Source organism: Dendrobates tinctorius, unplaced genomic scaffold (genome assembly GCF_039654945.1).
Source record: "Dendrobates tinctorius isolate UK_male_01 unplaced genomic scaffold, ASM3965494v1 ptg000009l, whole genome shotgun sequence".
NCBI lineage: Eukaryota > Metazoa > Chordata > Amphibia > Anura > Dendrobatidae > Dendrobates > Dendrobates tinctorius.
Genome location: NW_027361677.1, coordinates 24,055,461 through 24,078,553, shown reverse-complemented (window position 1 = coordinate 24,078,553; position 23,093 = coordinate 24,055,461). Strand labels below are relative to the sequence as shown.

At 47.4% G+C, this 23,093-nt stretch overlaps 1 protein-coding gene across 2 annotated transcripts; it reads right to left on the bottom strand.

The window, feature by feature from the left end:
- Positions 1–1,086: 1,086 nt before the first annotated feature.
- KARS1 (lysyl-tRNA synthetase 1) lies at positions 1,087–23,084 on the bottom strand. 2 transcript variants are annotated; one of them, XM_073584781.1, is made up of 15 exons: positions 22,927–23,067; positions 13,075–13,244; positions 12,737–12,869; positions 12,459–12,621; positions 12,173–12,266; positions 10,370–10,556; positions 9,290–9,415; positions 9,093–9,212; positions 8,863–9,025; positions 2,316–2,489; positions 2,115–2,200; positions 1,891–1,976; positions 1,680–1,806; positions 1,369–1,512; positions 1,087–1,286 (listed from the first exon to the last, which is right to left on the bottom strand). In XM_073584781.1, exons 2-15 carry the CDS (start codon positions 13,203–13,205, stop codon positions 1,203–1,205), a joined length of 1,818 nt encoding a protein of 605 aa, XP_073440882.1. In that variant the 5' UTR covers positions 13,206–13,244; positions 22,927–23,067; the 3' UTR covers positions 1,087–1,202. The 2 variants fall into 2 exon arrangements, with proteins under 2 accessions (XP_073440882.1, XP_073440890.1); XM_073584789.1 differs by lacking the exon at positions 13,075–13,244 and having other exon boundaries at positions 22,927–23,084.
- Positions 23,085–23,093: the final 9 nt, after the last annotated feature.

The window sequence follows — 23,093 nt, the reverse complement described above, 5'->3', positions numbered from 1 at the left end:
GGTAGTGTACGTCGCTGTATACACATCAGTGCAAGGCCTGAAGGCATTGTGTGTATATAGAGCATTGCATACATCAAGAGGGTCCATTCCCTTCCTGTGTTCTGCTGCTGCTGCTGCCTGTGGGATATATTAGCTGTATATAGCTAGCCTCAGGTGTAATTGAAATACAGGCCACACATTTTTATATATACAGGGTAATAATCAATATTTCAATTGATTATTGTTACAGTGGTAGAATACACATAAAAATTCATACACATAATTAAAAAATAATACAAAGACACTGCTACCTAGAGGTGTCAGCACAACTATCATATATTGTTTATACATATAAAAAATGATAATTTCATGCAGAAATGGCCCTAAAAAATCCTTTATCAGTAGTCAGGAAAAACCTGAACAATATAAATCCATAAGTCATTAAATAAATCTCAAAAACATAAGGATCAGGGACAATAAAAGAGTAAAAGTGCTAAAAAATATTAAAAAATATATTATTTGTGCAAAAAAAATACATAATAACTAATATATATATATACACACACACACTATAAATTCTTGTGTGTCCTTCATTAGAGGATCCTGTTGTGTGGTTCTTGCCGTTTTTTTGGGCTAGGGCACAGAATGGAGTGGAGTACCAATGTCACCTCTGCAAGATACACCTGATGGTTACAAATACCTTCAGAAGACTCACAAATGAGCTGTCAAGGAGGCGACCTGTTCATTGGAAGCCATTCCAGGTGACCACCTAATGAAGCTGCTGGAGAGAATGCCAAGGGGGTGTAAAGCGGTCATCAGAGTAAAAGGGGGTACTGTGAGGAACCTAAGGTGTAACAAGGTTTGGTCCTTCTCGTTTCCATATGTGTTCCTTCCTTCGTGGTTTTGCCGCCTTCCGTCTGAATCTACAATGTGCACCTTATCTCACTGTATGAACAGACGTGTCCAAATTTTTATATACAAGAACTGGAATCTGAGCATGACGATGTATGAAGAGCGGCCATGAAAGCTCAGGACCATTGTAACCGCCTTCGGCACTGGAATCATACCACAGCTACCACCGTATATTAACACTCTACACGCCAAGAACACAGTTTATATAATTTATTTTTCGGTATAAAGCAGCACAGAGCTGTGACGAGGTGTAGACAGAGCCCCTGACAAACACGTATCAAACAATTTAAAAGAAGACAGATTTCAAAAAGTTACACAGACGTCCCGGAGTCCAGACTGGGTGCAGATTCCTTCCTGTTGTCTTCGGGCTTCATGGCTGGGAACAGGAGCACCTCCTAGAGAAACGGGAGAGCTGGTAGCAGATCTAAGTCACCTCCGCTGTTTGGGATAACCCCGGAACGGTCAAAGTGCCCTTACCTTTATATTATTGGAGTCCGTCAAGAACATGGTCAGTCTATCAATACCCATCCCCCAGCCGGCGGTAGGTGGCAGGCCATATTCCAGGGCAGTGCAGAAGTTGTCATCGATGAACATGGCTTCATCATCGCCAGCTGCTTTGGCCTAAGAAGAGGAAACCATTCACATGGCAAATTTAGGATTTCTCTTAAAAGTTAGAGAGGACACGACCCGCACAAATCAATCAGGATGAGGTTGGCACATGTTCCTATTTCTGATCGATTTTTAGCGCTGGGAGACAAGATGGCGGGAGCTAGACATTAGTTATTTACCTTTGCTTGGTCTTCAAAGAGTTCCCTCTGCCTGACTGGGTCGTTCAGTTCTGTATAAGCATTGCAGATCTCCTTCTTCATGACAAACAGCTCAAACCTTTCCGTCAGCCCCTTCTCAGTTCGATGCCTTGGGTGCAGGGTTAGGAAACCGGATATAAATATGTATATTACAGAAACGCCACGTCCGCTCAGGTTGTAGGTCGGGTCTTACCATTTAGCAAGAGGGCTCATGATTTGCGGATGGTCACAGATGTAAGTTGGGTTGATGCAAGTTACTTCCAAGAAGTCACCAACAAGCTGGAAGAAAAAAAAAAAGTATTTGAAGGATCTAGATAGTCAGCACAATTTACCAAGGTGTCGTATCCCTTTAAATACCAGAGATCTGATGGATGGGCATAGGAGGCGCAGTGCTGCCCCTTTTCTATCCTCACATACCTTATCTAATAGCCTCGCCGTGGTCCGAGGCGGCTGACACTCCACGCCCTTCTCTGCACACAGATCATCCAGGAACTTACGGGTTTCTGATATAGAGAATATGACAAAGACAACCATTTACAAACTTTAAGAACATATTTGTTCTTGGACGATATGGCTAAAATTGATGCATTCATACACTCCCCCCCCCGTTATGCTTACCTTCAGTTTCAAATTGATCGGTAGCGGGGAGCTTCTTTCCCAGAACCTTCTCCAGCTCGTGTACCATGCTGATTCTCCTGAATGGGGGAGTGAAGTCTATCTCCTGGGCTGGTCCTTCTGGACCCTCCGGGTGGTAGATCACTTTGTAACCACCGGTAATGTGTTTAACCATACCTGCAATCAGAAAGGTAGTGGACTAATGACCCAGTAAAAGGGGTGAAACAAAATATCCTCTTTTCACAATTTTATATTAAGAATTATAAGATTTGCAAGCAAACTAAAAAAGGTAAATATTAGAAAAGAGAAATTTAATTTGTGCTGCCTTATTCCGGTCCTCGGTCTCCACTTGTGCACCCGACATCCTCAGCTCCATGACATCATGGCGTCACATGAGGAATGGTCACAAGGCGTAAGAGGGACAACATGGCTTGTGTCCAGGAGGCCTCATGAGCCCCATCTGTCCCTCTGTTACCGCCCGTCACACGCTGCCGTGTATCCACGGCGCCTAGGATGTCGGGTGCATATGTTCAGTTCGGCCACCGTGGGGGACCAGACACTGAACGAAGGCACCATGAATCAAATTGCTCATCTGCACCCATCACAGGACTCAGTCTCATCATTTCCGTAAAAGCTAGTTAATAGAGTTGGTGCAAATCGATTCACAGGACTCAACCCACCTGCAAGTCAATAATCTGTGTGCCCTGCAGACTGCCCCTTTTACCTCCTGGCTTTTCTTTTGATTAGCCGACCTGGCGTGACATAACGCACGTGGCATCTCGCCAGGCCGGCTAATCAAGAGAAGAGTCATGGATGACAGGAGGTAAAAGACATTTCTCAGGACTCTCGTCAGACTACTGACCGGGCCTACGACATACCTAAACGACTTCCATCACAGCTTCCCCAGACTCATGAATAGCAATTTGTGATAAATCTCTTGCACTTTTTTCCTTCTGCAAATCTTGGCATATTTGCTGTTCAGGAGACTGGAAAAGCTGGACAACCAATATTAATGACCAAAACTGGATTTTTGGTTGCTTACCATAAAATCTGTTTGAGTCTTCACTGGGGGACACAGGAACCATGGGTGTATGCTGCTGCAACTAGGAGGCTTACACTATGCACAAAAACGTTAGCTCCTCCATTGCAGTATACACCCACCGACTGGCACTAGGTTAATCAGTTAGTGAGAAAGCAATAGGAGAAGCAACAGGATAGGGAAAAACAAAACAGACAACTCCAACTGTAACAATACAACACAGGAAAAAAAAGAGCTAATAAACATGGGAGGGTGCTGTGTCCCCCAATCAAGGCTCCGAGAAACAGATTTTACAGTAAGCAACCAAAAATCCTGTTTTCTCTATCGCTTCATTGGGGGACACAGGAACAATGGGACGTCCCAAAGCAGTCCTGGGAGGGAGAAAGCAGAAACTCCGTTCAGGTCGGAGAAGTCACCACTGCCGCCTGCAAGATCCTTCTACCTAGGCTGGCATCTGCCGAAGCGTTGGTACGGATCCTATAAAATTTGGCGAACATGTAAATGGAAGACCAGGTTGCCGCTTTGCAAAGTTGCAGGGCGGATGCCCTATGGTGAACCGCCCAGGAGGCGTCCACTACCCGGGTAAAGTGAGCTTTCATCCCAGGAGGGGGCACTCTGTTCTTGACCTGTAAGCCTCCAAAATTGCCGCCCTGATCCAGCGAGCAATCGTAGCCTTGGAGGCCAGCAGGCCTCTTCTCTCACCTTCTGGAATGACGAAAAGAGTCCGTCTTCCTAAAGGTGGCGGTCCTAGCCAGATAGACGCGCACCGCCCTGTTAAGTGAACGCTCCAGAGTATGAGTCTGAGCAGGACAAAAGGAACGGAGGACAATATCCTCATTTAGGTGAAAGGCGATCACCTTGGGAAGGAAGGAAGACGGAGGGTGCAAAACCACCTTGTCCTGGTGAAGAACCAAGAAAGGAGGGCGATAGGAAAGAGACGCGCCTAATTGAGGTGATGGCCACAAGAAACGCCACATTCCAAGACAGGAAGGACAGATAGACCTCTCGGAGAGGTTCAAATGCAGAACTCCTAAGGGCCTCCAGGATTAGATTGAGGTCCCAGGGGTCCACGGGTGTCTGGTACTGGGGAGGCGCATGCGCTACGTCTTGAAAAGTTCTGACCTGAGAACGTGAGGATAAGTTTTACTGGAAAAGAATAGAAAGTGCTGACACCTGGCCCTTAAGTTAACTAAGAGCAAGAACAGTGTCAAGTCCCGCCTCGAGAAATGCCAAAATGGAAGAGAGAGCAAAAGAGATAGGCGGGATGTGATTAGACTCACACCAGCGGAAACAGACCCTGGAAGACGACAGCTTCCTAACTTGGATCATGGTGTGAATCACCAGATCTGAAAACCCGGAAGCTCTCACAACCGCAGTTGCAACAGCCACACCGTTAAAATGAGCAACCGAGAATTCTGGTGGCAGATCGGTCCTTGGGACAGAAGATCCGGCCTGTCTGGGAGCCTCCAGGGGGCATCCGCAAGAATATTGACTATCTCTGTGAACCAAGACCTCCTGGGCCAATCCGGTGCAATCAGAATGACCGACACTCCTTCCACCTTGATCTTCAACAGCCTGGGAAGAAGGGGAAGGGGAGGAAGCACTGTGACCAGGGAATCGCCAGAGCGTCAGCGTCCACCGCAAGAGGATCGCGGGACCTGGAAACCAACCATGGAACCTACCTGTTCATCCGGGATACCATGAGGTCCACATCCAGAGTTCCCCATCAAAGGCAAATCTGATGGAAGGCTTCCTGATGCGGGGACCACTCTCCCGCCTCGAGACCCTCGAGGCAGAGAAAGTCGGCGGCCCAATTGTCCATGTCGGGAATATGCACTGCAGATATTGCCGGAACCATCGCCTCTGCTTGAGGAGAATCTCGCATACCTCAGCCATCGCCAAGGGGCTCAGTCTCTCCCTGGTGATTAATGCTACTGCCGTGGCATTGTCCGTCTTAACTCGGATTGGCAGACCCCCTGAGAAGCCTTTCCCAGTGACGAAGGGACAGAAGAATGGCCCTTATATCAAGGCTTCCTCTGCCGAACACCATTCCTGGACAGTCGTGGCGAAAGACCGCACCCGAGCAGAGAAGGCTGGCGTCCATAGTCACCACCTGCCAATGAACGGTAAGAAATGACCGACCCTGGAAGATGAGAGGGGACGACAGCCACCAATTGAGAGATCGTGTGACTCGGGAAGAGAGCCGAATCGGGCGATCCAGGAAGAGAACTGACCTGTTCTACTGAGATAGGATGGCGGCCTGCTGAAGTGATCTTGAATGGAATTGCACAAAAGGAATTGCTTCCTATGCTGCCATTATCCTTCCTATCATAGCTGAGCGGAAAGATGGAAGCAGAGGGCCCTGCAGAGCACAAACTCCCTGCTGGAGGACTTCTCTCTTCTCCTTGGGAAGAAAAACCCTTGTCTGGCGGGTGTTGAACAGCATGCTTAGAAAAATAAGCCGCTGAGTCGGAACAAGGCAAGATTTTGTCCTGTTAACTAGCCATCCAAAACAGGACAGGGTGTAGAGAACAATGATCAGACTTTCCGGGACCTGAGAAAAAGACGGAGGCTTGATGAGGATGTCGTCGAGGAACGGGATGAGCACTAGGCTTCTGATTCGCTGAACAGCCATTAACGCAGCCATGATTTTTGTGAAAACCCTGGGTGCAGCTGCGAGCTCGAACGGCAGGGCGATAAATTGAAAATGGTCCTGCTGCACAGCAAAACGCAGGAATCTGATGCCCAGGGAAGATAGGAACATGGAGATACGCATCCTGGATGTCTATAGAGCACAGGAACTCTTGCGCCTCCATGGAAACAACCACCGAACGAATGGATTCTAACCTGAAATGTCGCAGACGGACCCTTTTGTTCAATAACTTTAGATCCAGGATAGGTCGAACCGAGCGAGACTTCTTTGAAGACAGGTCTGCCGGCCAGGCCTTAAGCCAAATAGTCTGATGGATGGCCACAATATTGCTGGACGCCTGAGACGCACATGAAGCGGCGTCAAGGGAGGCAGATACCATGTCCTTCCTGTGTGAGAAATCTAGTCCGCAAGGTCAGCCAATTTCTCCAGTCGAGCTCCAGCAAGAATGCCCGGCCAAAGTTGTTTAGCCCATACAGCTATGGACTTTTACATCCAAATAGAGGCAAAGGCCAGGCACAATGTAGAATCAGCCGCTCCAAAGGCTGACTTTGCGAAAGATTCTATGATCCTGTCATTGGAGTCCTTGAGGACGAGGAAGGATCATGTTGGTGGACAGTCTGTAAAACGGAGAGTCCACAGTTGGAGAGGCTATCCAGTTAGCAGTGAGCTCAGAGAAGTGACATAGGATGCCGAGGTGCTTCCCTCTTTGGAAGCGTCTGGTCGGGTTCTCCCTTTCCCTGGCAAGCTCCTCCTCAAATTCTTTATGTGCGGCAAAGGCCTTGGGAGCTGGCTTCAACCGTCTAAACGAAACAGCCTGCTCTGCAGGTTCCGTAGAGGTATACTTTATGCTAAAGGTCTGGTTGACCGCCACAATGAGGCTCTGGACCATGTCTCTCATATTAGAGGCTTGGTCAGAATCCAGGTCCGAGTCATCCTCTGATAGTGTGTCCGAAACCTCGCCTGACTCAGGAGAGGAGGACTGCCCGGAGAGATCGGGTGGAGAGATGGAGCAGGAAGAGGACCTAGAACGATGCGCCTGCCTGGATCTCTTACGGCCTATGTTGGCAGGCACAGCCGGCGAGCCCTACAACCCACTAGCAACGGCAGGAGGCCGGAAGGGGCAACCTGTCAAGAACGAACACCAGGGTCTGCGACACCTTGTGAGGTCTGCCACGGACTGACAGAAAGGAAGCCCACACTGGGATAGGGGCACTGCTCTCCTGAGGCAGAAGGGGGCTCCTGAGTGGTCAGCACAGGGGGGTTGTTGCAGTCCTGACAGGGGAGAGGACAGACCTGAATGGAGCTTGCATTTACACAGAGTATAAAAAGTGTCTGACAAGGGCAGAGGAAGAAGAGGAAGCAGGGCGACGGTAACGCTCTCCTTTAGCATTAGGCATAATGAGCAGACCCACTAACTAATGCCAGAAGGTTAGGGGACAGGAAGAGAATGCAGAGGGGAGTGTCAGTGTGCACAGCAGAGCTGCTCACAGTAAGATGCAGGTATCCTGTAGTCTGCTTCCAGGCTGCAGTGCGATGATAGGCAGAGGAGATGCAAGTCCTGCAGGGATAAGTCACCGTCCGGATCCACAAGCCAGGAAATGCCGACCACAAGGAGGGTGAAAGGGACCAGAAGAGTTAAAGGGTGCGCTGCAAAAGGATGGGCAAACGCTGAAGGAAAAAAGCCAGCTCTCTGAGGCTGGAAGAAGGGGCGGAGGTAACCTCTGGGTCTGGGAGGAGAAAGATGGCGACGACTGCAAAGCTTGCATGATGAAGCCGGGAGGAGTGGGCAGAGCTAACTGCCGGAGGCAGGAAGAGGAACTGTGGAAGCGACGGGTGGGAGAAAAGCCCGCCCGAAGTGCTGAGGGGGGTCGGCAGACGCAGAGACTAGGCCCAAGGGAAGTCAGGACCCAGATTAAAGCCGGTGACTGCCGGAACATGGGGAACAGCGCTGAGGTCCTAAAAGCGCAGTAAAAGGTAACCCAGTGCCCCAGACCATAGCGGAACAAAGGGTAATGGCCACATGTTGATTTCAAAAGGACCACAATGCCTAAGGCCCTATAAATAAAGTGAGGGTTTGGCCAGAAAATACTCAACATCTTCCTCCTGTCTTCATCCCTTGTTCTTTGCATCTTCTACTTTACTTGAATCCTTATGTGGAACTTCTCCTCGTCACCTCTGGAAGGAACCCGGGGAAGAGAGGGAAAAAGAGAGGTACCTCTCCATCCAGGAAATGTCAGATGTCCGAAATTCCTGTATTGAGGAACGCCCACGCCTCCTAAAACCGACAGGCTCTGGTGGGCGAGTGGGTAGGAGACTGGGGCCAGGACCGAATCCAGATCACCTAAACACTCCTCCGTGTTACGGGTTGGGGTCCTGTCGACTACACCTATGAGGATACGGGGTGGCAGTACACACCGAACTCAGTCTCTACGTGGGAGTACAGTTGTGACTGTTCACACTGTATCCCTCCAGAGGTAGGAGAGAAGATCCATCTGTAAAAGAAGAGACGTTATTGGAAAACGCCGAAAATCGAGGTAGAAATGGGTCTATTGAAAGTCCAGTGTCCACTGCCTACAGACATTAAGCTAAACTGGTTGTCCTGGTGCCGGTCAGTGGGGTGTACAATGCGGAGGAGGAGCGAACTTTTTGTGCATACTGTCAGCAGCATACACCCCATGGTTCCGGTGTCCCCCAATGAAGCAATAGAGAAAATATCCAATTATTAGGGAACGTTTACATACAGAAAAAAATAATTTCTGCAAATCAAATATCTATTAATCTAAATGGGATTATGAATTTTTACAGGCTTCATGCAGATAAAAAGGTTGCGGTACATCTGCCACGTGGGGGCTACATACCCGACACCAGCTTCTCCGTGATCTCCATCAGGTCATTATAGTCTGCATACGCCATGTAAAATTCACAGGTCGTGAACTCAGGATTGTGCGTCAGGTCGATGCCTTCGTTCCTGAACTGTCGGCCCACCTCATAGACCCTGTCAATGCCACCGACCACCAGCATCTGAATAAATAGACTTATTAGCTATAGTGCGCCACCTCGGACTGTCATGGGAGAAACAGACAAGTACCTTGTGATACAGCTCGGGGGCAATTCTCATGTACAGGTCCATGTCCAGCTCGTTGTGGTGAGTGATGAACGGTTTGGCTACTGCACCTCCAGGAATAATATTCATCATTGGGGTCTCGATCTGTCAATATTTGAATTAGGTTAAAGATGGCTTCACCGGACAAACATCATCTGCCCGGATCAGAAAGTGTTAATTACTTCGAGGAATCCCAGGTCGTCCAAAAATCTGCGGAGGTAAGTGATGATTTTCGCTCTGACGATAAACTTCTGCCGTACGTAGTCATTGAGAATGAGGTCGAGATAACGCTGGCGGAATCTGGTTTCCTGGAAAATAAAGGGAGGAACGAGGATTACAGATAATTCTACATAGCTGGGATTCCTTGTGCCCGTCCTCTTCTGGCACGTTCATCTCCATTCTATTTAGCGCTTTCCTAGTAACATCAGTTTGAAAAGTTAAATGGTGTAAAGTATGGTCGCAGTCATTACTCCTCCAAGAATTGTGATCCAGCTTTCCTAGACTCCAGAATGGCATATTTATCTATGTATGCAATAGTAGACCCGATCCAGCAGCCACGTCAGCCCTGCGAATCGCCCCTTACCTGCCGGTATTCCTCTTTCGATTAGCCGGGCTGGCTTCAATGTCATTGAGTTCGTGACAGCCTGGCTAATCCAAAAAAGAGCCATGGATGCTGACCGGTAAGGGACAGAGAATACAGACCTGACCGGGAGGGATCCCAGAAGTCGGACCCTTGCTGACCATAGATTTATCACCCATCTTGTGGATAGGTAATAAATGTTGGTGGTGGTGTAATCCCTTTAATAGGAACAATAATGCACAATAAACGTGGTTTCCCATCACATTCAGTCTTATATCAATATCAAGTCAATAAAAATTAGAAAGTGGAATGACATTATTTATTGGTTGTCATAGGCAAGACAACCATTTTTTTCTTACCTCTGGACTAGCACATAATACCATGAATGTTTTGTTTAGTCCTCCACACACAGAGATTATATTCAGCCAAACCCTATATAAAAGAGTGAACGGTGGACATCATGTGCATGGGGACCTCTAGACTCTGCCCCATAGAAGACATCGGGGAAGAGAAAGGTCCAGCCAGTCCTTTAGCTCTGCAGGAGGTAAGACTCCGCTAGAGAAGACTGTCCAAGTCTCTGAGAGCCCAGGAGATCTCAGCTGAGTATCGGAAACAGGCAGTGATCGCTATCGGGCGAACAATCATTCAGCCGGCCACCATTAATGTGTATGGGGGTCTTTACCTTGTCTTTCAATCCAAAGTGCAGATGAGGTAACATATGTAGACAAGGAGACAGAAGGGTCATTTCCTGGGGTATGATGCTCAGTTCTCCCTTCTTGGTTTTGCCAGGGCTTCCTTTCACGCCGATAATGTCTCCACGTCGTAGTTTGTTGTTTACTGCAATGAATTCTTCCTCGGATTTGTAAAATCTAAAGTTAGGAAAAATAAATAAATAAAAAAAATCAAGTGGTTACTTTAAGGCCCATATGTAACACTGCCTTCCTACAATTGTTGCCTTAGGGAACAGGTTACAATGTGTTCTAGCATCATGCGCTCAGGATCAAGGGAAATACAATTACAATAGTTGGCGACTCGCTGCCCGGATAATGGTGGATTCATTGTTATTAAAGGATCTCCAAATCTTTTGCATTCATTTTTGGATAATTAAGCAGCTTTCTAAATAGTCTTCATTAAAAGTGTCCAACAATTTTACTGCTTTAGAGTAGGCAAAACCTGACAAGTATGCAAGAGTCCCGGTTTTCTCTTTTCCTGTTGTCACTCATTGGCCGACAGCATTCACACATCTGTGTGTTACGTTCTGAGAACAGACTCATTCATAGACTGGACCTTGGGTCTCTTGAGCAGAACCTTACAGCCTAATATATGCGCTCAAGTTCGGGTCAGGAAACCTGCATGGGCCAGTCTGTGCATTGCAGTCCACACTTAGACTTAGCTGGATGTCACAGGTCAGAGAGGATGGAGAGCAGTCAGGTTACTGGGAAGGGCAGATCACTCATGAACACATGATCCTAGGAATGAGCTGTAAAAGGGAGTCAGTACAGGAATGAAGCTGTGCTGATACATGATACATCCAGCATGTATTATTGGGAGGGGCACATCCAACACAGAATAGTCTGATACTTAAGAGCTGGCAAAAAATTAAGAGGGTATGAAAAAGAATTAAGATTGCAATCTTAAACAGATATGCAATGTTTTAATTAAAAGGTCACCACTAATATATGTAAACCACCTAAGATGTATAGGTACGTTATAGGTTGCCTTCATCTGTGATTTGATCAGCTATCATGTCCCCCTAACAGCCCCGGGTGGAATCTTGATCCAACTGTGGCTGTTAGGCCACGTGCACACGTAGTGAAAGGTGCTGCGGATTTTTTCCGTGCGAATTTGGAAAAATCCGTAGGTCAAAAGACCTTCGTTTCACCTGCGGATTAGCCTCCGGTTTGACACCTGATAATGGAGCAGGTGTAAAACTGCTGGGGATTCCGCACAAAGAATTGACATGCTGCGGATTTAAAACCGCAGCAAATCCATGCGGAAAAATCTGCACCGTGTGCACTACGTTTTTTGATTCCCATTGAATATAATGGTACTGTACAGCGCAGCAAAATCTGCTGCGGATCCGCAGGGCCAAAAACGCTGCGGATTCACAGCAGAATCCGCAACGTGTGCACATGGCCTTAACAAGTTAAAGGCCACTGTCATTCTGACAGTGGCATTTAACACACGCTTATTGGATGAAGCCACGCTCTCCCCCGTTTTGGCTATCGCAGTGCTTCCCAAACTCCATTACTCGCGGACCCCAACAGGTCATGTTTTCAGGATTTCCATAGTGTTACACATGTGAGAGAATTCCTGATGCCTTGATGATACTTCCATCACCCGTGAAATACAAAGGAAATCCTGAAAACATGACATGTTGGGGACTGTGAGGACTGGAAACGCTGGTCTATCGGTATTGATTCCAGAGCTTGGTCCCCCAGCTATCAGCAAGTCATCACCCATCCTGTGGGGTCATAGGACTTACCTAGAATTGGCCATAACCTGCAGCTTCATGCCTTCTCCACGGAGATCATAAAAGATCAACTTGGCCCCAGATATGCGTTTGGCATGGATTCTACCTAAAATAAAGACCAAAAAATAAGTATCAAACAGGTAAAGAATGTAAAATAAAATTTGGAGCAAATTTTAGGGGTATTGTAAAAGTCACATTTAGCATTTCAAGGTGATGAGAAAAAGGGTGAAATAAAAGCTGTATTGTCTTATTAATAAATGGCAGTCAATGAGATATGGGACGCTCGGAGGTAATGTACCTGCTACAGTGACGACCTCCTCCAAGTGTTCGCCGACCTGCAGGTCGCTGTATTTCTGGATGAATTCAGTGAGAGACATCTGAACCTGGAACTTGTGAGGATACGGGTCGTCCTTGGTGCCTTTTAGCTGCTGGATGGCCTGTGTTCTGATTTTGTAGTATTGCTGCAAAAGAGGGGGAAAAAAAAAAAAAAAAAAAAAAAGAGAAAAGCAGAATATTCCACTCCAAGGGCGACTGCAAACAACTACTCCCATCATTCCATGACAGTCTGGAACTTACATTGGGATCGAGACTTTCCTCGTCCTCCATTTCGTTTTCTGCTTCTGGTTTCTGCGTTTTCTCATTCTGATCTTTGTGTTTTGCGTCTTTCTCGGCCGCCTTTTTTTCGGCTTTCATTCGCCTTTTCAGCTCACTGTAAAAGGAGAAAAAGAATACAGCAATAAGGCAACTAAGGCAAGGAGCCATCAAACTAAAAAGCCCTTTTCGGCAACTACTCGGCATGTAGGTTATTTGTATATGGTGATCAGCATTGGACAGAGTGGCTACCGGACCGGAGTACGGACAGAAATTCATAAGGAAAAAAGTTGTTGGGGCGCAGAAAAACAGAAGGCACCAACCTTTTTTTCCCATGAAGTGTCTGGTCCTTGTAGAGAGGAGAAAAAGTAGAGAGATGTTTTCCGAGGATATTGTCTTTAAGTGCTCTGGGGCCCCAAACCGGGCTCCTAAACAGCTTGAGAGCCAGTGCCATGGCAGCACATAACACCTAACCCCCGGGGTGCGCTACCACCTAACGGGAAGACAACAAGGTGGAATATATTATATATAATCAAAGCATCACCGCACAACACCCACGTCACGTGTCGCCAAACACACAGTCACTTGTCACCCACCTGGGATATCGCACCTCCGATCAGACAAGGAAAACCCTATATGGCCGTAGGGGAATTAGGAAGTGTAGCCCACGGATGTGCCCACTTCGCTGTACACACGTTTATTGTAAGGCTAACATTATTCCCAGGAAATTACTAAAATCCCACATCCTAGATATCACTGAATCTGAATTAAATATTCCAATTTTAAATCTTTATTGATTACATAGTGGAATGTGTTGAGAATAATAAAACATAAAAATGATCAATGTAAATAAAAGTTAATATCACAAGGAGGTCTGAGTTTGGAATGGTACTCAAAATCAAAGTGTAAAATCAAATTACAGGCTGATCCAACTTCAGTGGAAATGCCTGAAGACAAGGAAATGATGCTCTGTAGTGTGTATGGCCTTCACGTGCCAGTATGACCTCACTACAATGCCTGGGCATGGCCCTGATGAGGCGATGGTTGTTTTCCTGAGGGATCTCCTCCTAGACCTGGATTAAAGCATCAGTCCGCTTCTGGATAATCTGAGGTGCAATGTCACATTGGTGGATAGAGTGAGACACAATGTCCCAGATGGGCTCGATTGGATTCAGGTCTGTGGAATGGGCAGGCCAGTCCATAGCATCAATGCCTTCATCTTGCAGGAACTGCTGACACACTTCAGCCACATGAGGCCTAGCATTGTCATGCTTCAGAAGGAACCCAGGGCCAACCGCACCAGCATATGGTCTCACAAGGGGTCTGAGGATCTCATCCTGGTACCTAATGGCAGTCAAGCTACCTCTGGCGAGCACATGGAGAGCTGTACGGTGCTCCAAAGAAATGCCGCCTAACACCATTACTGACCCATCGCCAAACTGTTCATGCTGGCGGCTGTGGCATTCAGCAGAACGTTCTCCACGGCGTCTCCAGACTCTGTCACGTCGTTCACACGCTCAGAGTGAACCTGCTCTCATCTGTGAAGACCACAGGGCGCCAATGTTTAATCTGCCAATCTTTGTGTTCTCTGACAAATGCCAGTCCCCTGCACGGTGTTGGTCTATAAGCACAACACTAACTTGTGGACTTCGGGCCCTCATGGAGTCTGTTTCTGACAGTCTGAGCAGACACATGGATGTTAGTGGCTAGGTGGCAGTCATTTTGCAGTGCTGTCACTGTTCCTCCTTGCACAAAGGAGGAGGTAGCAATCCTGTTGCTGGGTTGTTGTCCTTCTACTGCCCCCTCCACATCTCCTGGTGTACTGGCCTGTCTCCTTGTATCTGCTCCATGCTCTGGACACTGTGCTGACAGACACAGCTACCCTTCTTTCCTCAGCTCGTGTTGATGTGCCATCCTGGATGAGCTGCACTATATGAGCAACTTCTGTGGGTAGTAGACACTGCCTCTATGATTCTATACATCTGTCTGGGATGATTTAGCGAATCCTGCTTTGAGCAGGGGGTTGGACCAGATGGCCCAGGAGGTCCCTTCCAACTCTACGATTCTATGATTCTATTCATGCTACTGTACCTCTAGGGGTGAGAGCAAAAAAGATGAAAACAGAGAAATGGTCTGTGGTCACCCCCTGCAGAACCGCTCCTTTATAGGGGTTGTCTTGCTAATGGCTTATCATTTGTACATGTCTGTTCCACTTGCACAACAGCAGGAGAAATTGATTCAGAATCGATGTTTCATCATAACTGGACAAGATGATTTTTTTTCACAGAAGTGTGACTGACTTGGAATTAAGTCTTTATTTTTAGGGCAAAAATGCTTTTATAGAAAAAAAATACCGTATTTTTCGGACCATAAGACGCACTTTTTCCCCAAAAAATTTTAGGGGAAAGTGGGGGGTGCGTCTTATGGTCGCAATGTACTAACCTCCGAGGCTGGTGCGGGTGCCGTGTAGTGCGGTGGTGGCAGCGGGCTGTGCTCCGATGCAGGGGTAGCGGCTCTCTGTGCTCCGATGCAGGGGCGGCGGCTCTGCCGGCATTTCCTCCAAGCCCGGAGGCCCCCGCACATCCCTTGCTGGCCGCCGCCATGTTGCAGTGGCGTCCGGGAACATGGTCGCCGGGAAGATGGCCGCCGGTCCGGGGACTGCGCATGCGCCGGTTCAGATCTCGTCCCGATATCTCGGGGGACGAGATTCAAATCTCGGCAACAAGATCTCGTCCCCCGAGATCTGACGAGATCTGAACCTGCGCATGCGCCGTCCCCGGACCGGCGGCCATCTTCCCGGCGTCCATGTTCCTGGAGGCCACCGCAACATGGCGGCGGCCAGCAAGGGATGTGCGGGGGCCTCCGCGCTTGGAGGAAATGCCGCCCCTGCACCGGAGCACAGAGAGCCGCCACCCTCACCCCACAGTCCAACTGCCCCAGCACAACCCACCTGCCGCCACCGCACGAGCCTGGACCATTGAATGACCCCTGTGACCACTCCTCCACCTGTGCCGAATCCCTTCCCAGGTAAGCTGAATTCGGACTGTAAAACGGACCCCCATTTGACACATTATTATTTTTTTCCCTATTTTCCTTCTGAAAATTGGGGTGCGCCTTATGATCCGGTGCGTCTTATGGTCCGAAAAATACGGTAGTACTTTTATTCAAATTCACACCCCCTACAATTGTTACACATAATGATTTGCAATATCCTTTAAAGAATCGTTTCTTCTGCCCGGGCATAGTAACTAACTGGTTAGCTATAACAAATAATAATGATTATATTGCACATAAAAACATTTGATCCCGAGAGAAATTGCACTAAAACACTGAGGTAAAATACTAAAATGCTGAGATAAAATACTGACCAAACACTGAGGTAAAATACTAAGGTAAAATACTGAGGTAAAATACTGACTAAGTACTGAAGTAAAATTGTGTGGGCTGCCGCATAATGTTCATAATCAGCAGACGGAAAGCCGACGGCCGATGTTAATATTCTGGTTAGGAGCCAATAGCCATAAAGGTTCCCAGGCTATTAATATCAGCTTACAGATGTTTGCTTAGCCTTTACTGGCTAGTTTACGGGGAACCCCAGAAAAAAAATTGGCATGGGGTCCTCCTATAAAATCGAACCAGCAAAGGCTAGGCAGACAGCTGCGGCCTGACATTAATAGCATGGGAAGAGGCTATGTACATTGGCACCACCCCCCAGGCTAAAAACATCAGCTCTCAGTCGCCCCAGAAATGGTGCATCTTATAGATGTGACAATTCTGGCACTTAGCCCTATAGCGGTGGCAAGTTGGGTAATATTTGTGGGGTTGATGTCACCTTTGTATTTTCAGGTGAAATCAAGCCCAGGGGTTAGTAATGGAGAAGCGTGAATAAGACATGTATCCATTACTATTCCTATAGTTAATATGGTAAGTAAAGATACAACCAGAATAAAGTCCTTTATTAGAAATAATCACGCAGACTCCTTTATTGAATCTAAATTTACCATGCTTACTGAACGCTTAATCCCAGACTCCCTCGTCTCCTGCAACAAGAATAAAATAAACCAACATATAATACTATCCTGTCTGCTGTAGTCCATTTAATACCGAGTGTCCCACGACGATCTCACGTGTAAAACAGTCACATCGGGAGATGTGACCGCTCTACCCAGCCCCCGGCGATACACTACAGGAGCGCACACCTCCTGTCAGTGTATCACTGCGCTGCTGTGAGAGTTCACCGGAGTACATCAGCTCTGCTGTCCTCACTTACGGCACTACCACATCAAATGCACATTGTGTGCACAGAGCCTTACTGTCCGCTTATACTTGAAAACTCGCCATATTGAAAATCATGAATGACGCCACCGAACGCTCCATCGGACTCATGAGTACGGTACATTCAATCTGTCACTGAGCGCTCAAGACCGGAAACAGATTATTCTCCAGAGTGTGGAGAAGCATCACCAGGATATCAGGAACAAATAGAAGAGTTAAACTGCTGGAAAATTGTACTTTTACTTTGCTCCAAGATATTACAAAGAATTATCTATAAATTTTCTGCACAAGAATTTTTTCACTATCATTATATCTCAATCTATCTATATCAATCTCCCTCTATCAATCTTATATATATCCATCTCACAAGTGTCTTTGCAGACAACCTAAAACCAGAAGTGAAAATAATTCATGGGTGCGTCTCCACATCCCAGGATTATGAGTAATCTCACATGACTCGTCCGGCCCGATTGCAAAACAGATAACCTACAACATAAAGATTAACACACATGGCCGACATCAAACAGGTTTAATCCTTTCTTGCAGCAGCCAACGTTCATTGTTTCCTCCCCTTTTTCCCTAAGCCATAACTTTTTTTCTAACATCTAGATAGCAGTATGAGGGCTTGTTTTGGGGCATTTTTGTTTTGCAGTTTGCATTACACCATAATATTATTATAATAATAATAAATGCACTCAAAAATTGAGAACAAAAAAAAAAATTCCAAGTGTGGTGAAAAGATGAAAAACTCAATCTGACAAGCTAAAGGAGAACACATGAATTTAAAAAGAATTAGGACATCCTTCATGACCTAATATACATCATAGGTCATGTCTCTTCCATGCAGGATCCACCGCTGAGCCCGTACGTTTTCCGGCACATGTCAGCTGATTTCACCCGCTGACATGTGCCCCTAACAGGCACAGGTGGAATCTCAATCCGACGGCTGTTGACATGTTAAATGCTGCTGTCCATCTCCAACAGCGGCAATTTACATGGCCACGGGCTGCTGCCACCACAAGAGGGTCTGCAGTAGACCCCTGTGGTTACCATTGTCGATCTGCTATGAGCAGATGATCATTTTAGCTACACAAAAAAGGGAGGAAGCCCTGCTCTGTGCAGACCAGGCGATCAGATGATTGCAGCTTCTAGTCTCCCATGGAGACCTTTGAATTATCGTATTTTTCGCTTTATAAGACGCTCCGGATTATAAGACGCACCACAATTTTTGAGGAGAAAAATAAGAAAAAAATATTTTTTAATAAAATGGTGGTGCCTCTTATAATCCTTGCATCTTATTGCTTACCGGGGTTGGTGGCTGCGGTGTAGAGGGATCCCAGGCTCGCTGCTGGAGGAGGCAGGCGTGGAGTGATGCTGCAGGCCGCATTCAGGGATGAGGGGGGGCTCCGATGTGTGCTGTTGCTGCTGCAGAGTCTTGTGCTGGTGTCAGGTTTCTCCACTTGTCCGGCGGTTGGAAGCCGGTGCTGCGGGTGCTCCGGTGCGGCGTTGTGTGCCCATCGATGCCCGGGGCTCTGCCGACATTGTTCGACAGACCAGAGCCCCAGCATTTCCTCGGTTCCCTGTATATGTGCGCTGAAGTGCCGGTAAAAAAAAAATGGCCGCCGGCGCGTGCGCAGATGGGATCTCGGGACCAGTTCTCGAGAGATGAGATCTGAAATCTCATCTCTCGAGAGCTGGATCCCGAGATCCCATCTGCGCACGCGCGGCGGCCATTTTTTTGCAGGCACCACCGCGCGCACACAGGGAACCCAGGGAAAATGGCCGCCGGCGCGTGCGCAGATGGGATCTCGGGACCCACCTCTCGAGAGATGAGATTTCAAATCTCATCTCTCGAGAACTGGGTCCCGAGATCCCATCTGCGCACGCGCCGGCGGCCATCTTTTTACCGGCACACAGGGAACTGAGGAAATGCCGGGGCTCTGGCCTGTCGCTCAATGTTGGCAGAGCCCCGGGCATCGACGGGCACACAACGCGGCACCGGACACACCCGCAGCAGCGGCCAGCAACCGCCGGACGCCCCCGATCACAGCCTAGGTAAGGCATGTCCGCTTTGTAAGACGCACCCCTGTTTTCCCCCCAAATTTTTGGGGGAAAAAAGTGCGTCTTACAAAGCGGAAAATACGGTAAGTAAAAAAAAAAAACATTAAAAAAAAAATATATATAAACGTTAAAATCACCCCCCTTGAGACCCATTCAAAATAGAAAAATAAAAAAACACACATTTGGCATCTCCACATTCAGAAACGCTTGATTAAAATACAAGACTAAATCTGATCAGTTAGCGGTGTAATAAGGAAAAAAACAAAATGCAACATTGCAATAAATGCAATGACAGGAAATTGAAGGATTGTATCTACCCCAAAAATGGCATGAATAAAAACATCAGCTTGGTGCACAAAAAATAAACCCTCACCCAGCCCCAGATCCTGAAAAATGGAGACGCTACAGGTCTAAGAAAATCATTTTTTTTTTTCCCAAACTCTGGATTTTTTTAACCATCCACTGGAATCCGCTGCCCCACTTACACATACCAAAACTCGCAAAATCAACAGACAGCCCTGGCACACCAGCCTGACCAAAGAGCTGAGGCGAGCTTCCAGGGCTGCTGAGCGCAGATGGAAAAGATCCCACTCCAACGAGCATTTCATCGCATTCAAACAGTCCCTCACTACTTTCAAGACCACACTCGCCACAGCTAAACAAACCTACTTCTCATCTCTCATATCCTCCCTGTCTCACAACCCTAAACAGTTATTCAACACCTTCAATTCTCTCCTCCGCCCCCCAGCACCTCCTCCCTCCCCACTCATCTCAGCTGAAGACTTTGCCTCATTTTTCAAGCAGAAAATTGATAACATCAGGGACAGTTTTGGTCAACAACCCCCAGAGCCCTTCCTCCCGACTTCCCAGCCCTCCACCTTCAAAACCAACTTCTCCACCATTACAGAAGATCGACTCTCCACTCTACTCTCAAGATCACATCTCACCACCTGTGCACTCGACCCGATCCCATCCCACTTCATCCCAAACCTCACCACAGTCTTCATCCCAACCCTAACCCATCTCTTCAACCTATCACTAACAACTGGTGTTTTCCCCTCAAGCTTTAAACATGCCTCCATCACACCTATCCTCAAAAAGCCCTCTCTTGACCCATCCTCTGCATCTAGCTATCGCCCTATATCACTTCTCCCATACGCCTCCAAGCTACTGGAACAACACGTCTACCTTGAACTGTCCTCCCATCTCTCTTCTTGCTCCCTCTTCGACCGCTTACAATCTGGCTTCCGGTCACACCACTCCACTGAAACTGCCCTTACTAAGGTCACCAATGACCTCTTAACTGCCAAGAGCAAGCGGCACTACTCTGTCCTCCTCCTCCTGGACCTGTCGGCTGCCTTTGACACAGTGGACCATTCCCTATTATTACAGACCCTCTCATCCCTCGGCATCACAGACTTGGCCCTCTCCTGGATCTCATCATACCTAACAGACCGGACATTCAGCGTCTCCCACTCACACACCACCTCCTCACCTCGCCCCCTATCTGTCGGAGTCCCACAAGGTTCAGTCCTAGGGCCCCTGCTGTTCTCTATTTACACCTTTGGCCTGGGACAGCTCATAGAATCTCATGGCTTTCAGTATCATCTTTATGCTGATGACACACAGATCTACATCTCTGGACCAGATATCACCTCCCTACTAACCAGAATCCCTCAATGTCTGTCCACTATTTCATCCTTCTTCTCCACTAGATATCTGAAACTCAACATGGACAAAACAGAATTCATCATCTTTCCCCCATCTCACGTGACCCCGCCTACGAACCTATCAATTACAGTAAATGACTGCCCACTCTCCCCAGTCCCACAAGCTCGCTGCCTCGGAGTAATCCTTGATGCTGATCTCTCCTTCAAACCACATATCCAAACCCTTTCCACTTCCTGCCGACTTCAACTCAAAAATATTTCACGCATCCGTTCATTCCTCACCCAAGAATCTGCAAAAACCCTAGTCCATGCCCTCATCATCTCTCGCCTTGACTACTGCAACCTCATGCTCTGCGGCCTCCCCTCAAACACTCTCGCACCCCTCCAATCTATTCTAAACTCTGCTGCCCGACTAATCCACCTGTCCCCCCGCTATTCCCCAGCTTCTCCCCTCTGTCAATCCCTTCACTGGCTCCCAATTGCCCAGAGACTCCATTACAAAACCCTAACCATGACATACAAAGCCATCCACAACTTGTCTCCTCCATACATCTGTGACCTCGTCTCCCGGTACTTTCCTGCACGCAACCTCCGATCCTCACAAGATCTCCTTCTCTACTCCCCTCTTATCTCCTCTTCCCACAATCGCATACAAGATTTCTCTCGCGCATCACCCCTACTCTGGAACTCTCTACCACAACATATCAGACTCTCACCTACCATCGAAACCTTCAAAAAGAGCCTGAAGACCCACCTCTTCCGACAAGCCTATAACCTGCAGTAACCACCGATCCACCAAACCGCTGCACGACCAGCTCTACCCTCGCCTACAGTATTATCACCCATCCCTTGAAGATTGTGAGCCCTCGCGGGCAGGGTCCTCTCTCCTCCTGTACCAGTTATGACTTGTATTGTTTAAGATTATTGTACTTGTTTTTATGTATACCCCCCTCACATGTAAAGCGCAATGGAATAAATGGCGCTATAACAATAAATAATAATAATAAAATAATAATAACCAGGTAAATAAGAAAAAAACCCTGAACATGTTTGGAATCTACAAACTCAATGATCTGGAGGAGTCATAATGGCAGGTCAGTTTTAGCAATTAGAGAGCATGGTAAAAGAATAAAAACAGTGAAATTGCAATTTTTTTTTTGCAATTTCACTGCACTTTGAATTTTTTTTCTGCATTTTCCTGTCATTCAAAAGTGCAACTCGTCCCGCGAAGAACAAGCCCTCACATGGTATATTGACAAAAACTATAAAAAAAATAAAATAAAATAAAAAGGGTTATGGCTCTGGGAAGAAGGGAAGCAAAAAATGAAAACCTCAAGGTCGTGAACGAGCTGTGAGAGTCAAAACTTCCAAGAAGAATTGAGACTTTTTAACTGGGCTCTTAAAACATGCAGCCTAACCCTTTCCCTTTTGTTTACAGCTCGTTACCTAGGAGACCGACCACCGCAGCAGTTTAGCCTATAAGCACTGTCCTGAAGCTGCTTAAGATTAGGAGGTAACTGCATGCTCCAGCTTCAAAACAGTGCATACAAGCTCGCCAGAAAAGAGCTTGTAAGCATATATGACAGGGGGGGGTTAAGCATATATGACAGGGGGGGTTACCATGTTCTCCTTTCTAGCAGCGGTGGTCGGTCTCCAAGGCAACGAGCTGTAAACCAAACTTGGCTTTTCCTTTGCAAAACACCCATCGCCTCCATAGCAAAAGCCTCAGCTCACTGATTGGTTGCCGGGGGTAACTGCAGTAATTTACCTTCACATCACTTTTTTTTTTTATTTTTTAAACAAAAAGTTGCAGAAAACATAAAATAAATGAAAATCATTATTGGGCACAATTATAAAACCAAAGCCCCATCATTGGCCTCAGGATTAATCACAAATCTGCCATCACTTTCCCAGAAATGTCCGCAGAAGCCTCAGAGAGCCTGCACTAGTTACATCAGCCGCACGCTTCGTCCTTGGGAGTTGTAGTTTTTTCACAGCACTCAGGCAATAGGCTGTAACGAGCAGGAAACTACATTTCCCAGAATCCCACAGTGTGTACTGTACACCACAGCCAGAGCACATGCTGCTCAGAGAGAAGAGCTGCGTGCACTGCGTGCAGGAGCTGCGCTTTATAGCCGTTACGTCGCCCTCTGAGTAGCGCTTACTTACTTTTTGCTCAGTTTCCCCTCGCAGTCCCCGGTAGAAGCTTCCTGAACGTCCGCCATGTCCTCGGCTCAGACCGGTGTAAAGAAAGCACTTCCGCCTGCGCAGAGAGAAGCCGCTAAAACCACTCCCGCCCAAAGGGGTGGAGCTTAGTGACGTAGCAACATTGGATT